Source organism: Alosa pseudoharengus, unplaced genomic scaffold (assembly GCF_046254945.1).
Source record: "Alosa pseudoharengus isolate Yale_2024_CS ecotype anadromous, Long Island Sound unplaced genomic scaffold, YU_APseudo_1.1 YU_APseudo_1.1_scf_15, whole genome shotgun sequence".
Taxonomy (NCBI): Eukaryota; Metazoa; Chordata; class Actinopteri; order Clupeiformes; family Clupeidae; genus Alosa; species Alosa pseudoharengus.
The window spans coordinates 29,685,705-29,703,368 of record NW_027468620.1 but is presented as its reverse complement, the minus strand read 5'-3'; the positions used below and the strand labels follow the sequence as shown (position 1 = coordinate 29,703,368).

Below are 17,664 nucleotides of genomic sequence, written 5' to 3'. Positions count from 1 at the left end.
ACATTACACAAATAACAGGGAATTTGTATCTAGCGGCATACCAAACGTCAACCAGCCCAACACTTATTTGACAGGAGGCTGGTCAGTACTGCTGGACAGTAGAACAATGCAAGGAGTTCACTGGAGTGGAGCGAGCGGGAGGGAGGGAGGGAGGGAGTGAGCAGGAGGGAGCGGTAGGTAGGTAGGGAGTGGGAGGGAGGGAGGGAGGGAGGGAGCAGGAGGGAGCGGTTAAAGACAGATGGAGACGGGCCCGGGTCCTTGCCAGCTGTGCACACTCCGTCCCAGCCCCTAACAAACAAGCAGTGTGCTCGCTGGTTTATGGCTCACTGCAGATCGTAAAGCTGAAGAAGAGCCACAAAAAAGTCCCCATCCACCCCCATGGCTGCTTTTAGGCTGTCTCTGCTGTTCTTCCTCCACTCAATGGGCAGAAGTACAAATTACAGCCGACCAGACAAGGGATGCACTTACCAACGCTCAATGACAGGAGACAAACACAAATATCTGCAAGCACCATGCAAAACTGACATTTAGAAGATTATTGATTATCATGTTGATGGTAAGAGCATGCAGCTAATATATTGCTGACCTGTCTATGAACCTGTAGGGGAAACGGTTTGGGTACAGAGTGTACCAGTATAACACCATTAGGGTACCAGTTTAACACCATTACAGTACCAGTTTAACACTATTTCAGTCTTTGCACCTGTCGTTGTTGTTCTGCACTTTTGTATCAGAGTGGAAGCTACCGTACAAACACTTAAGCTCTTCCCTCACACGCACAGCGGGAGCCTGAACCCGCGTGTGACCTTGCCATCCTGCCATGTGAGTTCCTGCCATGCCCTCTAATGGAGCAGAGCTCTGAGACGCATTCCTAGTTCCTATTAATGGCAGTGGAGAGTTCTCAGCATCCTCCGAAGTGCGCATAAAAAGTGCATGTGATTTACATGGGCAGCCAAAAGCGTGTATAGCCTACGCACCTTCCTACCTACCTACGCTTGGTCCTTTCTGGGTGCCTGTGTTGTAATGTGTGTGCGTGTGTGTGTGGGATAATCCTCCCAGCTCACACACAAGGCTCCACCACTACACTTCACTGATGGATGGGATATCAGCCTAATGACTACAAAGAGCCACATAATAACAGGGATATGTTGTGCTGATGACACCATGGAAAAAAAAGAGGTGGGAAGCCACCATGGCCAAGCCTCCGTCTGCCTGCTTGTCTGGGTAATACCTGCCTGCCTGCTGCAGAGCCTCCTGAGGATCCAACGAGGACTTAGACAACAGTCATTACAAGCTACCGGAACGAGAGCACGATTAATCCATACCTGCCTTATGTGTCTGTGTGTGTGTGTGTGTTTGCACTGTGGGCGGGTGTAATTGTATGTTTACATGATATAATTTTAAGCTTCATCTCTGCTTAGGCGATGCCGTCTCAACTGGGTTTCGAGTCTTGATTCCTGCACTGTTCTGGTGGCACAATAGCATGTTGCCATCGATATTCCTGCACTTCACAAAGACCCCTGGGCCTCAGCTGGTCTGTGCATTCTATGTAGTTTTTTTTTTTACTAATATTGGTATACTTCTATTTAGGCTATAAAAGTACAAATACACTGTTAATTTTATTGTGTAATAAATGTAATGTTTATTGATGTCATTGTAAGTCGTTATGGACAAAAGCATCTGCTAAGAACTATAAACATAAACAAACATAAGCTGTGTGCAGCTGTGCTGCTGGGAAGTGGTGTATCTTCAACAGCTGGCTGAGCAGAGCGTAGCTGAGCAGCCTAGCCGAACACAAACGTGGAATGTGCAGCATGCTAACTTGGGTTGTGCTTAACAAGATCAAACCGAGGTTAAGGCTCGGCCATCCCCTAATCCTACTGCAGGGTCATTACCCTCTCTCTGCGACAGACCAGCGGACTCTCTTATACTCTCCTCCCAATCTGTCTGTCCTGTGATAACAGTCACCCAGAAGCATGGCTGCGACACACAGATCAAGGCATCACCTAGCGTGACAAGTTGACTGAAATAAATCTTCTTTGAACTGCACTGAATTAAGGCACAACACAATCACCTGAGAGGAGGTTAAAGTTGAAATAACTGCAAGACTTCTAGGAAGCAGCTTTGTGCCCTTTGTAATGCAACACACCTTACAAACACCTGACACCTTTGTTACTACGTTATGATATTTTATACAAAGGGTAGCCTGAATGAAACCCAGTAATGGGTATAATTTTACTGTAGATTAAGTGTACCTAGTTCATGACTCAGCTAATGGTTACCCAATGTGGCCTACAGTAAGCTTTCACGGATGGAAGCCCTTCAATGACACCGAATGGCCTTCTTGCATGCACTTTGCAATGTAATTATAGGCAGGAGTATTAAGAGATTTTTTTTTACAGTAAACATTATGTCATTAGGTTTTGTAACTGCGTAACTCACGAACCTTCAGACAAAATGGCTTTTAGTGTGTATGAATGTGTTCACAGAAGCAGCAGGCAGCAATTGACAGTAGGCCTACGACAATTTAGTCATAATACATGCTTTTGCACAGAAACAACCGGTCCTGAAAATGATGAGTTTTTAGATATACAGTTTGTGAGAGAAAACAACGTAAACATATCTAAAAGTCAGTTTTAAGTAGACATTGGGAACAGCTTTGTATTGTCTCAGCTCCTAAACAAAAACGAAGGCTGCCCTCTACAGTAGTGTTTCTCAAAGTGTGGTCCGGGGACCACTGGTATCCCAAGTCTGGGCTATCCCAAGTGGTCCGCGAGCAGACGTGGTAAAATATAATATAGATGAGTTGTTTGCAATATTGAACCAACTTGTATGTAAATCCAAACAGTTCTGCAACACTGTCTATGTAAGATATGCCAGTTTAAATCCTATGAATCCTCTGACACAATAAGCAAAGTGCAAAGACAATAAGCAAGGTGGTTCAGTGAGTAGGCCTATTGTGTAGGCTAATATACTTTTGAAGTAGGTCTAATCTTTTTTTAGCTAGGTGGTCTGTGTGTTTCTTTTTTATTGGTTAGTTAAGTGGTCCTTCGTCTGATAAAGTTTGAGAAACACTGCTTTACAGGGACAAAGAGCAATTGTGCCTATGAAGTTACAGGTGTTGCTTTCCTGGCTTGATTGTGGTCTGTGCTGACATTGTTAGCATGCACTGTATGCAATACTACATGTTATATAGACATCTGAAGTTCACCTACTAAAAGGACCCAAAGCCATCTTTGCCCATACAGGTGCATCTCAAAAAGTTAGAATATCATGGAAAAGATTCCCCGTAATTTATTTAAAAAAGTGAAACTCTTGTATAATCTAGATTCTATCTAGATAATCTAGATGTTTTTGTTAATTTTGATTATTCTAATCTTGATGATTACAGTTTCCAGTTCCCTGAGCATTTCATCTCTCAGTCTGGACAGTGCAATGGGATTTTCCACTACGTATTCATTTTCTTTTAAATGCACCTGTTTATGGAGATCCGGATCTCCTCCTTATATGGGCACAGATGGTACCCGGATCTCCTTGTATGGGCAAAGATGACAGCTTTTGGGTCCTTTTTGTAGGCAAACGTCAGGGGACTATTTTTCTGCTGGTTGCATTCAACAGGAAGGAAGCATTTGTATGTGATTTATTCTGTTTGTGTTTAGCAGTCTCATTATAGTCACCAGTATGTAGCTGGCACTGGAATAATGGTTTATTGTAATTACACATTTCATCAACCAAAAGTCTATTTGACTACTCTTATTTGACTCTGTTTTGGCCTAATGTCATTAAATTAAATATTAAAACTGCAGTTGCCACCATTAAAAAGTCCTGCGGTGCAAGAAATAGACAACATATGAATTGCTGCATTTTATTATTTCAGTTACTTTTATACATCATTAAATTCCTTTTTAAAGACAAAGGGTGGTGTATACAGGTACATTATCAAAACGTCCTCTCACTGGGTGCCATGTTTGCTCAGAAGGGGACTTAAAATATTTCTTTGATGATGTTGCATTTAACTTTCAGTAGTATAGAAAGAGAGAAGGTCAAAACAGTAGTTCAAGAAAGAGACAGTCCAAGAGAGGAAGAGGAGAAAGAAGAAGAAGAAGAAGAAGATAGAATGAGTTATTTCCCTGTCATTTCTTCAAGCTACATACAAACAAAGGCTGCAGTGATTTGGGCCTATAGCTTGCACTACACTGTTTGAGTTCCGCTGCCCCAGCTTATGCTAATTTGGTCCTACCTACGCAATGGAGTCCCTGGGATCGTTCGCCTGCACCCTCCACCGAGCGGCTTGAGTCTGGCTGAACGCTGAGAGTCAGACAGGTGGGGGTTGGGGGGGGGGGGGGGGGTAAGAGAAGGTCAAACCTTACGGGGAGATACGGCGGTGGCCATGCCTTTGGTGTAGCTGAATAGCTCACGCAATACAGTGACCTAAAGACTACTATTTCGCCTCCATCGCTTACAAGGTAACAAATGGCAGTGTGGGTTTCATTGATTAAAAAAGTCAGATTAGCAAGTCTGCTATTTCTAACATTACTTTTCTCAGGTTTCTTCTTTTTTTTTTTATTTGGTATGCATGTGAGTGGAGATGGGAAGCCATGTGATTAAGGAGCAAAACCCGCTAAAAAATAAACTAGGTGTTTATAAACATTTGAGGGAGAAACTAAAAAGTCTCTTTGGGTTGGGATAAATGTGTAAAAGTGACCATGGGGGTCAGTCATGAGATGTGTACGAGTCATTCATTCTCTCATACTGTTGGCCAGTGTACAAACTCACTGCATATAACCCTTGTGATGTTTTCAGACTTCCTAAACAAAAGCAGAAGTGAGAGGGAAAAGTGGGAGGTTACTTTCCCTATTGGACACATGTAAGGCATTTGAATAACATCCCTGCCATTAGAGGCAGAACCGTCATATATGGGATAGACATCTATAGGAGAACAGCATTTTGCAGACTAGTCGCCTCTACGCAAACGCTAGAATCACAGGTTCCGGCCGTTGGGGGGGTGGGGGGTGGGCATATGACCCCATCCACCTCTTTCTATGTAAACACACACAAGCTTCAGTTAGCCAGGAAACATGGTGACAGTCACCCACAAGCAGGAGGCTCTACTGAAAGAGTTTCACAGACATAAATTAAAACAACAACAAGCAGAGAAACATTAGGAAGCAATTCCACTCAGAAGACAAAAAAAGTCAATGTGCTTTAAAAAATAACATTTTCATTGCATTCTCTCAAACATTAGTCAAAATATGTTTTTGTTTTGTTTTGTCGTTCACACCTATGTTACATTCTGGAAGCCAAAGGTTAAGACATTTTTTTTTCTTTTTTTTTTTCTTAGCTTCTTTTAACTGTCATCGAAGAGAAGAACACAAGGTTGAGACTGGCACGGCTATATTACATGAGTATGTGAGTATGAGTATGAGGTCATCATGAGTATGTGAGTATGAGTATGAGGTCTGATATGGACATCATGGCCGCTGACATCAGGAGAGCTCAGAAGAGCCTGGCTTTCTTCTTCATGTCGTTGCGCTTCCACAGCGGCAACCGGTCAAACTCCTGGATCTCCATCCCAAAGAGGTCAAAGAACAACTCAGGAGCAAGGTGGCGCTGGAGAGCACAACAGAGAATACAGAGAGAGAGAGAGAGAGAGATAGAGAGAGAGAGTGAGAGAGAGAAAGATAGATAGATAGATAGATAGATAGATACTTTATTGATCCCCAGGGGAAATTCAAGGTCTCAGCAGCATACATACAACACAAACACATTCTTTAACAGCAGAAAGAGTAATTAAAGTATATAATATAAAAACACAACTAAGCAGTAAGGACATTAGAAGATAAAGAATATGCTAAATATACTAAAATACAAATTATACTAACACTTAATACAATATATAAAAATATACGAGTGAGAGAAAAAAATTACATTTGATGTGACAACAATTCATAACAATTTGACAAAATGAGATCCAGTTTGTCAGTCAAAAGGCCCATAGAATCTATCAGAATGTTACCTCAAGCCTTGTCCTATCAACATCTCTCGGTAGACGAGTGCGCCCTCTGCTGTTTATCATGAGCATTTCATATGGATATATCTTTGAGAAGGAAAAGAACAAAAAAAAAACTTTAGCTATCTTAACCAAATGAAGGTGGATCTTTCACCTCAACTGTTGTTAAGATCAAGCTTCAGACAATACCAGTGCCCTTCAGCATTTCTGTGGGGAGCAGTGGACCATGAGGTGAGGTCAGGTGAGGGGACTCAAGCTGTGGAAGGTGTGAGGTAGTGAGGGGGGTGATGCAAGACAACAATGCTCAGGAGGAGAAGATAAACAAAACATGATGGAACACTACCAGCTTGAAGAGAAATGAACGTGTATTCTAGGCAGTCTTAATACAAACATAATGCTACGCAGATTTATTTTCAGGCCTGTTTTCACATTGGCCTAGATGCAATATGTTGTTGCTATTGGACCATCTCTAATTACAAAGACCTGAAATAAATGTCTACCTGTTTAGTCTTTAATGGCTAGCCATGAACAGTGAGCATGGGGGGGGGGGGGGATAACATACACAGTGGAAGCCCTAACAGATGGACCCCACAGCCTCCTGGAAAATGACAGCTGAAATGCACGTTGCACACAATGGTTGAGCAGTTTACAGAATCACCATGTAGTAAAAAGGGAAGTTTTCATGGGTTGTCGATGGATTGGATTATCTAAAGACCACTATTCAACAGAATAAATTATACAGTTTGTACAGTAAAGTATGACGAACAACATGTTTACTAGGAGGAGAAAAATGTTTGGAGGTACTTGCTTTTGGCTCCAACATATTAGGCATTGATACTCCCCTGTCCATTCTTGACATAGGTGTATGGCCATCCTGCAAGAGCTACGGGGAAGAATGCACATAGGTACAACACAGAGTATAGCAATGCGAACCCCTGGGGCCACGACAGCTTAGCTAATATACTGCTTTTATCAGGACATGAAGTTACTATCAGGACCTCACTCAATTCGCTGATTAGCCTGAGATAAAGACTCATCTTTCACAAACTACAACAGGGACTATATACATACATACAAGCTTTTTGTTTTTAATAACAATGCTATAGCTGTTTTTATGACACTGAGCAATATAGTACAAGAATGAGCTCTGTTTAAAGGACAATCTGCATGACATTACTTGTGTTTCTTCAAAATCTAACACACTATCTGTCCTGAACTACACACTTTATAAAAAAAACTGCAGCAACCACATTGATTTGATAGATAGATAGATAGATAGATAGATAGATACTTTATTGATCCCCAGGGGAAATTCACCCTGAGTGTTTGTGCATAAGAGTGACACATGCAAGCACACAGGCCCCATTGCAGACAGTGCTTCCAGTGCCATGCCCAGTGTTTCCCATACTTATTTGTGGCGGCCCACCACAATATCAACATTGACCACCACACAATGATTTTCCTGGTTGTACTAAATTGTGCTTAAATCTGGTTAGAATCATAACCAACTGCACTAATTTGTTAAAAACTGCTGCATTCAAGTTAATTCTGCAAACCTACCACCACAAATAGAATTCAATTCTGTGGGAAACACTGCATGCCTGCCCTTAGCTGTGTGTTGGGACAGGTGGGTGGGCAGGCTACTATGCTGTCTGGGGGAAGTTAATATTCATGCCATCTGGGTACCACAAGCCAGCCTTGACTCACCTGGAATTCTGTGAGAGAAAAAAGAAGACACATTCATTCATTAGTGTAATAATTTAACCAGGAATGAAACCATAATTATTGTCTGAAGACATCACCACAGATATGCTTACAGACTGGCTACACTGGGTGCACAATTGAAGCGCTCTGCTTGCGGAAAGTAAAAATAGTTAAGAATAACTGTATTTTATTTTTTCATTTAAAATATATATATATTTATAGATTTAATCAATTTCTTTCAAATGTAAGAGCCTCTATCAGCTACTAGTCAATTCCGTTGCTTATAGTTTAAGCTAATTTTTGCAGAATATGCTCCGCAAATAGAACATATATGCTCTGCAAATGGAACAGAATACGCTTTGCAAATGGAACGTTTCAGTTCCATGCCTGGTGAAGCCTGCCATTAAGTTCACCACAGATAACACTTATACACAACAACGACAAGCAGCTGTTATTGATTGCACTGACCTCTGGCTCCACATACGTCCCTGTAGCTGTTATAGTGTGTGAAGTCAGTGGACTGCGGCTGAAATAAACAACATGTAAATGTAAATGAGGTTTATAGGCCAAGTATACTTGCATATACAAGTAATTTGGTCTCTGCATTTACCCCATCCATGAATTAGTGAACACACAGAGCACGCACTAACCCCTTGCAACAGTGGCGCTCGGGGAGCAGTGAGGGGTTAGGTGCCTTGCTCAAGGGCAGTTCAGCCGTGGATGTGGGCATGGGAGAGCAGTGGTCAACCACTTCCCCCACCCAAATTTTTCCTACTGGTCGGGGATCGAACCGGTAACCCTTCGGTCCCAAGCCTTAAGCCCTAACTAGTAGGCCACAGCTGCTACATAGGGATTAAAAACCACATCATGGGTCATCCGTCGGGCAACAGAGTTTCCTAGTGGTGGGCTCACTGCTACTAGTGTGTGTGTGTGTGTGTGTGTGTGTGTGTGTGTATGTACACTACCCCAGTAAGGGATAAATGCAGAGGTAACATTTTCTTCAGGACAAATAAAGTAATTTAACATCATACATCACACAAAAAAATGGTTGCGCATATTCAAAGGACACATTTTCACAAACTTTCAGATTATGGATGAACAGTATTCGACAAATTCATTCAAAACTCAGATTGCACCACCACAACCCCGGCTCACCCGATGGAGTCCATTTCGCCCATATCCAGGCAGCGATGAGGTTTTAGATGGAGAGTTAAGATCTACCAAAAAAAAAACACAAATGCCATCAAAATTAACTGTGTTCAACTACAGAGCCCACACAAGTTAAAATAAACTTTGCAAAAAATAAACTGAAGTCAAGTAGTTGGCCTATATTCAATTCCAGATCACAATGTCCAGTTGTGGATTTCTTTCAGCCTGGGTTTTCTTAAATGCGGGTACACTGAAATTCAATTATCTCAAACTTGATTTGCTTCTACTAACTGTCCAGGAACCAGGTAGCCTCTGGTACGCCTACACCAACTGAGGGTAACAACAATTACAGCATAAAGTTGGCTGATGAATAGAGGTTTAATGACTTAGGGGTTTAATGAATCAGTGCCCTTACAGAAATTTCAGGTTTCTGGCGAAGTTGCCGCAAATTTGTGGCAAGGTCATATTTTCACATGCAAATTAGGTTTCTGGCAAACAGTTGCGGTTAACTTTTGGTAATGTTGCAGCCAATTTACAGCAATGTCATTATGTAAATTAGGTTTGTCACCAGAAGTTCACTGGAAGTTTGCCATTATTGGCTAAGTGTGATGGCAAATCACTGGCGAAAACATTTACCATTAGTGGCAAACTTCTCATTGTTGCCTGAACTTTGCTGGAAGTTTGCCTCTAGCGGCCAACACAAAACTTCTGGCAATATTTTCTAGTGAACTCATTTGTTTCCCACAAATCACCCACAAGTTTGCTGCAAATCTGCCGCAAACATTTCATTTTTGTAAGGGTGACCATAGATGTTGATCCAAGGCAATCGTCAAGAAGGCCCGACAGCAGCTGCCTTCACTCAGGCAGTAGGCTGAGTTAGCAGGCTACTCTAACCACTCACTCCAGCCCTCATCACACTCTAAAGGGCTAAGCTACATCAGGCACGTAACTGAAGTGTTCCGTTCGCATTGCGTCTCCTGCAACAATTAGTTTCCAATATAATCAATGGAAGTAGCTACACCAGACGTGCTAGCACCGCGTACATTCGATAAAAAAAATTGACCAATTGACGTCGCGAACGGAACAACGTTTCAGTTACGCGCCTGGTGTAGCTTCCCTTTAAAGGGACACCATTGAAAGAGCTACTGTATCACTGCCTGGTTCGGAAACCTACATAACCTGCATAAAATGATAAGGAGCTCAGCACACTGATCTGGTTCACTCTAAAATGAATGTGTTGAAAACAACGCAACTAGTGTTGTTTTAACACATCTCTGTGTCAAGATAGGGACCACACAAGTTTGTGTTGTTTCCTTTTTTAATGTGTTACACAAAATGTGTTAAAAATAACACAACTTGCGTTGAATCAACACAACTTGCGCTGTTTTTTTATCTCTGTGTCCAGATAGGGACAACATATTTGTTTTAATGAGTGTTTACTTTTTAAAAATGATTTATGCACACTGTTGGTCGAAGAGAAACACTATACTTCATATGATCATATGCAAGTGCATGATAAAATGACAATAAAAGAATCTTGAATCATGAATTAGGCTTTATTATATCATGAATGGAGTCTACATTCTCTATTGAAGGTAGACGGATGGTCTATGGCAGAAGGAGGGATGGTCAGTCGCTGAAGGAGGGATGGTCAGTTGCTGAAGGAGGGGTCGTCTGTGGCAGAGGGAGGGATGGTCAGTGGTGAACAAAGGGATGGTCAGTGACAGAGGAAGGGATGGTTAGTGTTGAACAAAGGGATGGTCATTGGAGAAGGCAGAGATGGTCATTGGTGGAGGCATATGTGGTCATTGGCAGGGAGAGATGGTCATTGGTGGAGGCAGATGTGGTCATTGGCAGGGAGAGATGGTCATTGGTGGAGGCAGATGTGGTCATTGGCAGGGAGAGATGGTCATTGGTGGAGGCAGATGTGGTCATTGGCGGAGGCAGATGTGGTCATTGGCAGGGAGAGATGGTCATTGGTGGGGAGAGATGGTCATTGGCAGGGAGAGGTGGTCATTGGTGGAGGCAGATGTGGTTATTGGCAGGGAGAGGTGGTCATTGGTGGAGGCAGATGTGGTCAATGGCGGGGATAGATGGTCATTGGTGGAGGCAGATGTGGTCATTGGTGGGGAGAGATGGTCATTGGTGGGGAGAGATGGTCATTGGTGTTTACCAGCATTGCAGCTGGCTCTCTGAGGGTCGTATCGCTGGGCGGAGAGGCTCCGTGCGTGACGCTCTCGTATCTTTTCCTTCTCCATCTCTTCCTTCAGGATCATCTTCCCCAGACCAGACTGGATCTGAGGCCAGAGACGTTCAACACAGTTTAACACAGAGATTTAACACACACAGGTTTAACACACACCGATTTAACACAAAGATTTAACAAAGAGATTTAACAAACAAAACTTTAACACTCACAGGTTATACACACACACCGATTTAAGCAGTCCGGTGGTTGAATGGTGATTGAGTGTGTGTAGGATATAATTTACCTGGTCATGTGGACGGTGTATGTAGCTTACAGTAGTTAGTTGGGTGGATGCTGCCTGTGTGTTGATTGGTTGAGTGGATGATGTGTGTGTGTGTGTGTGTGTGTGTGTGTGTGTGTTCTCACCCTGATCAACTGCTCCTCCTGCAGTTGTCTGCGTTTCTGAAGTTCTTCTTCCTCCTCCTCTCTCGACTTCCGCCTGCCTTCTGAACCTGAGACACAAAGTATAGGTAAGCAGGCTTCAACAAATACATTATAGCACACACACACACAAACAGGAACAATCCTCTGTCCTTTAATAACATTGTTAAATTACTACTGTACACTCAACAGGAAACAGTTGTGTAATAATAATGTGGGACATGTGGCCTGTTGAAAAAAACATTTTCCAAAACAAACACAACACTCTTATGGAGTAATTTATGAAAAAAACACAACACTCTTATGGAGTAATTTATGAAACAAACAAAATACTCTTATGGAGTAATTTATGAAATGACTCCATATTTATGCAGAATGCAGCAACAGCTATAATCAAACACACAGTTGTCAAAATATTTATGAACAATAAACTCACACAACATGAATGAAGACAATACAGGAGAGACAGAGACAGGGTTGGAAGTCAACTCACAGTTGGTAGTTTTATATTTTAAGGGAAGGAGGAAACATTAAATGACACCAAACTACATTTGTCTACATTTGGAAGGATCTACTGTACATGTTGGATTCTACTATTTTTAGTATGTGTAGCATATTCATATGAAGAATGTTGCAGATTAACAAACTTCAGATATGCCAAATAGTTAGTTACACTATGTGATGAAAATGAAATGTATTCAAGATCTCAATATACAGGTTCATTTTACATTTATCAATTAAAATACTCATTTTAAGCCTATTTATGTCCATGTAGCTTAGTTTGAGATTCAATGTCTAGATTAAAGTTTTGGTTGGTTCTAAATCTAGGTCTTGGTTGGTTCTAGATCTAGGTCTTGGTTGGTTCTTGACCTTTAGGTCTTGGTTGGTTCTAGACCTATAGGTCTTGGTTGGTTCTAGACCTATAGGTCTTGGTTGGTTCCAGATCTAGGTCTTGGTTGGTTCTAGACCTATAGGTCTTGGTTGGTTCTAGACCTATAGGTCTTGGTTGGTTCCAGATCTAGGTCTTGGTTGGTTCTAGACCTATAGGTCTTGGTTGGTTCTAGACCTATAGGTCTTGGTTGGTTCTATATCTACGTCTCAGGAGAGTCTATTCTCTAGTGGGAGATCAGCAGCACCAAACCCGAGGTCAGCAGGCAGGCAGGTATACGTTCCCGTTGAGTGGCCTACCTACGACAGCGTGGGCAGCTGGGCATGACCAGCGGTCAGTGGGGTCTTTGTGGTCTGTGTGGTCTGTGTCTATCTTTGCTGGTTCGTCCTGGGCCGGAGCGAAGGCGGAGGGGAACTTGGCCCATCTGATGATGTCATCAGCAGACTTGCTTTGGGCCACAAAGATGGCTGAATCTAGATGTGCAAATCCAGGGAACCAGGGACCACAACTATGAGACCACAATGCAACCAGGCGCCAGAAACTAAACTAGATCATAAACCAGCATAGAGGACTCATGGGGATGCACTTTCGGCCAAGGTCCTAGGAGGCTACCTTCCTGGGTTTAAATTGACAAGACGTCACTACCTTTTACTCAACAGTTTCATATTAGGTGAACTGTTTTGAGTGAAGAAGGCCAAGTTACATCCAATATCTAGCAGGTAAAGGCAGGTGTTAATCAGTCATCCTAAGGTCAATTTCAACAGGAAAATGAAAGGATCTCTCGATACCTGATCTCTTGATCTTGGCTCAGTATTACAACCCCATTACCATGTTACTGTAATCATCATGCTGAACATGATCAGGAAGTGGTGTAATAACTGTAATTGATAAGTAATAAGTCATTAGTAATTAGTAAGTAAACTTTGTTATGGATCATTTGCAAGCATGCACTAGGAAGGCCCAGCCGTTGGCCATTCCCAACTGAAAAGCTAATTTTCTGCAGAATCATGCAGAGCAGTTAGCTTGTTAGCATTCAAGCAACACATTTTTTAGCTTGCTAATTCGCTTGTTCCTTTTCAGACCTTAGCAGTTCATGGGGTTACTATGGAACTAACGTTTAGGTAGGTGGAAAACCACATCCTTATTTTTCAGTGGGAGCTTCAAGACGGATATCAGAATCCCTTATTCTGAAGGTAGAAATAGTTTTAAATAGAATACGACTGCTCGGTGTGAGTCTAGGACTATTATTTAGAATCTACTTTGAGTATTTTTTTTTTTTTTTAAACATGGTAATACAAAACTGAAGCACAAAGACATGACTTAATACAAGCTATATTTTAGGTAATATAATTTATCTTTAGTTCATTTAATCATCTCTAGGTTCCTGTATGGTGTATTCTGGCATATGTTGGGGTCATACACTTTATCAAAAGAGATATTGTGACTTCAGATGATACTTACATAAAGACATAGTTGATGTTAAAATGTTGTGCATTCACATTGGCATGGAGTAAAACAAAGAACAGAAACCAACAAAAAAGATGTATGATTGACAAACACAGATATTTAGAAGACATTTTTGGTGGTTTGGTAGATTGTTCAAGAAATATTATCACTGGTTAATAGCCCAATTCATAATTTCAGTACCTTGCATGATACACGTCTTTTAATCTTTTTATGTCTATAAGGTTGAGTGGATGAGATATCGGTTTATCATTAATTTCACCCATCTTCAGATATGACTCAGTATGGAGATTACTGTAATATCTCTGAACCAAAGGGAAAATACTGCCCCCTTGTGGAGCTATATAGTATGTCCAGTCTTAGTCATCAAGCCAGACTGGAAGGCCACATTTAAAGCAAATAACTAATCAGTGGACTGTCCTGTACAGCAGTGAGCAATAAGCATAAGCCTTTAAAGAAACAAGGATGCAAAGCACCTGCTTTACATTAGCATACAATAAATATGTATGTTTCTGTCATGTCATTCCAGATGTTATTTCAAATGGCATTTTAAACTATATGACCTGAGAGTTTATGAATGAAAGAAAAAGTGATTGTAGACATCCACAAAAGCACATTGCAAATTAAGGCAGGGCACATGCTAGATTTCATGACACTACTACAATTCACACAGAACTCAAGACCAAACTAAATAAAAAATCGGCTAAAACGGCACACTTGCACTGTAATATTTGCAAGAAAAAAATGGTTCATGTTACAATGTTCAGCAAAAAAGTTATTGTGTGCACATCCCACCTTCTGGCAGGTGCAGGACAAATAAAACGTACTCAAATAAAAAGATATAATGTCGGCAACACTGCTTTTTGACTCCCATATATTTAATATACAAAAGGCAACGTTTCGACCCTGCTGGGGTCATTATATCTTTTCATGTTACAATGTTACATAATTTGCAGTTCACACATTCCATATTGAGAATAAGCTTGTAATTGACTGTACCGTGTTGCTTGTAGATGGGCGGTTTCCGGTATATGTTAATGCCCTGATCTAGAAGGGAAGAAATCAAAAACATAGTCATCGAAGCTTATTGCAAATATACTAGTCCAGCAAACATGATGTGAATAGAACCATCACAGCTTCTGTGCATTATGTTCAGACTGGGACACTGACATACACTGGACCTGGAAAGATTCAGCAAACAGAAATAACCATTGCAGCACAAGCACACCAAACAGAGGCCTGTGCAGGACTGTGAAGGCCATGCTTAAAATAATGTGTGAACTTTTTGGGAAATTTGGTTACTTGCTGTCTACCCCTACTAGTTAGGAGGATATATATTTCACTCTGTGCCTGCAATAGCCCAGGCTAACTATTCTAACTAGTATAAACCCAGTGAATTATGATAAGCAAGCTAATTTTGTCAGACTGGGCTACTGCACACAAAGCGAAGAGAAAGGTATGTGTCATGCTATCTAGTATAAGTAAGTATAAGTATATATATACTCTTTTCATCCCGTGAGGTTACAGCGGCGCTGTATTTTTTTTTCAAAAAAATGTTGCCACGTTCCTTTGAGATCCAACTCTTCCTCATAACCAACTGCCCAGGTTTGAAGTGGATTTCTCACAGACCTGTGTGTCTTTGTTGGTGGGATAATGTGCTGACAGATCACCCAGGCCAAAACTTACTGTGGGCATCTACAGGGACCTAAAACAGCCACGTGTGCAAATCATTGTGCAGTGTAGGGGAGTGTGAGAGAGCGTGCTTGCATTCAGTGCAACAAGCCAACAGCTATTTTATTCCAGTATTGGTGCGAAAAAATCATTCTACAATCTAATGAGTCCCCATGGTCATCTAAATAAAGAAATGACTCTACTGTCTACAGTAAATTTACAAGCCCTTCACTTCAGAAGAACTGCAAACACATTGGGCTGGGGTACCAAGAGCAGATTCATGAGAGAACTACAGTACCGGTCAAAAGTTTGGGGTCACTTTCCATTCCACTCCAATATAGACGGAATACCAGCTGAGATCAGTTGCATTGGTTTTTTTTTAATCAGGACATACATTTTCAGATTACACTATGTGCTTACATAATTGCAAAAGAGTTCTCCAATGTTTTCTCAGTTAGCCTTTTAAAATGATATCAGATTAGTAAAAAGAATGTGCCTTTGGAACATTGGATGAATGGTTGCAGATAATGGGCAATGTAGATATTGAATTAAAGATCAGCCTTTTCTTTCTACAAGTCGAGAACCCTTTTGCAATTATGTAAGCACATAACATAATCTGAAAACTGCTGCCCTGATTAAAAAAAACAATGTAATTGATCTCTGCTGGTATTCTGTCTATAATGGAGTGGAATGGAAATTTCTAACCCCAAACTTTTGACCAGTAGTGTACACTGCATGAATGAATGAATGAATGGGGCAGCCGTGGCCTACTGGTTAGCGCTTCGGACTTGTAACCGGAGGGTTGCCGGTTCGCTGTTGTTGCAGGCAGCTCACTGCTGGGATTAGTGTGTGTTTCATTAATTCACGGATTGGGATAAATGCAGAGACCAAATTTCCCTCACGGGATCAAAAGAGTATATATATACTTATACTGAATGAATGAATGACTATAAATGAATGCATGGGTGAATAAACAAATTGATGGGGATAGCGGTGAGCAACAGAGACAAGCTGAGGTGCTCTAGTGGAGGCAAGCAGCAGTGTTGGGCTACGTGTGACATACTGCCGGTGCTCCACTACGGCCACTCTTCACGACGCGCTACAGGCGTGCGTTCCGTCTCCTACCTGGCAGGTGGAAATGTTTAGGGGTCAGGGAGAGAGGCGGGGTTGTGGGACGGCTGTCTGACCAATGGGAAGAGAGCGGGGAGCTCCGGCCGCTGGAGGGCTCAGTGCCTCCTCCAATCAGAGGAGTGGAGATCAGAGGAGAGAAGGACTTCAGACAAGGGGGTAGGATACTAAGGGACAGTTTAGGACGTGGCCCAATGAGGAGGGTAGAGAAGTAAGGATACTAGGGGGGCTGTGTAGTAGCTCAATGAGGAGGGGAGATGACGTAGGATACTAGGGGACAGTTTAGAATGTTTCCCAATGAGAAGGTTTGAGGAGGTAGGATACTAGGGGATGGTTTAGGATGTGGCCCAATGAGGAGAGGAGTGAGAAAAAGAAGCTCTACCTGCAGGTGAAGCAGGAAGTTGGGGTGGGTAGATCAGAATTTTTATACAGCGGGAAGCCAACTGGTGTGTCCCAAAAACAGTCTCGTGGTGCTTTAGAGTAGGTTGTTTTCATGTTTGAAAAGGGTCAAGGATCATCCATGTGTGAGATCATGCTTAGGTCATGTCATCAGAGGAGTTTGAGATTCACATCTTGTTTGCTTAATAGTACTCAAGATCAAATGCTTTTGACAAATGACCAGAACCCTGAGCATCACTTTTAATGGTACTCAATGCTGTTTGTAATATCCTAATATGGGCCAAAATGTCAATACTCCAATCATGCTGAAGTATAGCTTGTGATAATCTTTTCAGAAATGGGGAAATGGCCTGAGAAGGTGGTGCTTTTTCATGGTGAAGTCTATTAAAACCACTAAAGATATGTCTTAACACACACACACACAAACACACACACACACACACACACACACACACAGGACTCACCAGGCCGATGAAAATGCTGTGGCGACCGTGACAATGTTGGTGTGTAACTATGGCGATTGAAGACAGGCGAACCGATTGAGCCCTGACTGGTGGATCTCTGGATGATGCGTTCCCTTAGGTCATAATAACCCTGAGAGAGAGGAGAAATCTGCTTTGA

At 41.9% G+C, this 17,664-nt stretch overlaps 1 protein-coding gene across 1 annotated transcript in view; it reads right to left on the bottom strand.

Annotated features, from left to right (window-relative positions):
* Positions 1-4,331: 4,331 nt before the first annotated feature.
* The window catches only part of ablim1a (actin binding LIM protein 1a), a 48,542-nt gene continuing 35,209 nt past the window's right edge, over positions 4,332-17,664 (bottom strand). Inside the window, exons 13-23 of the mRNA XM_076286216.1 lie at positions 17,508-17,637; positions 14,845-14,892; positions 12,681-12,854; positions 11,478-11,563; positions 11,037-11,160; positions 8,870-8,931; positions 8,183-8,240; positions 7,718-7,725; positions 6,819-6,893; positions 6,017-6,097; positions 4,332-5,610 (exon numbers count right to left, since the gene is read on the bottom strand). Of these exons, the coding sequence (XP_076142331.1) occupies positions 5,497-5,610; positions 6,017-6,097; positions 6,819-6,893; positions 7,718-7,725; positions 8,183-8,240; positions 8,870-8,931; positions 11,037-11,160; positions 11,478-11,563; positions 12,681-12,854; positions 14,845-14,892; positions 17,508-17,637 (960 nt within the window). The 3' untranslated portion in view covers positions 4,332-5,496. The remainder of the gene's footprint in view (positions 5,611-6,016; positions 6,098-6,818; positions 6,894-7,717; positions 7,726-8,182; positions 8,241-8,869; positions 8,932-11,036; positions 11,161-11,477; positions 11,564-12,680; positions 12,855-14,844; positions 14,893-17,507; positions 17,638-17,664) is intronic.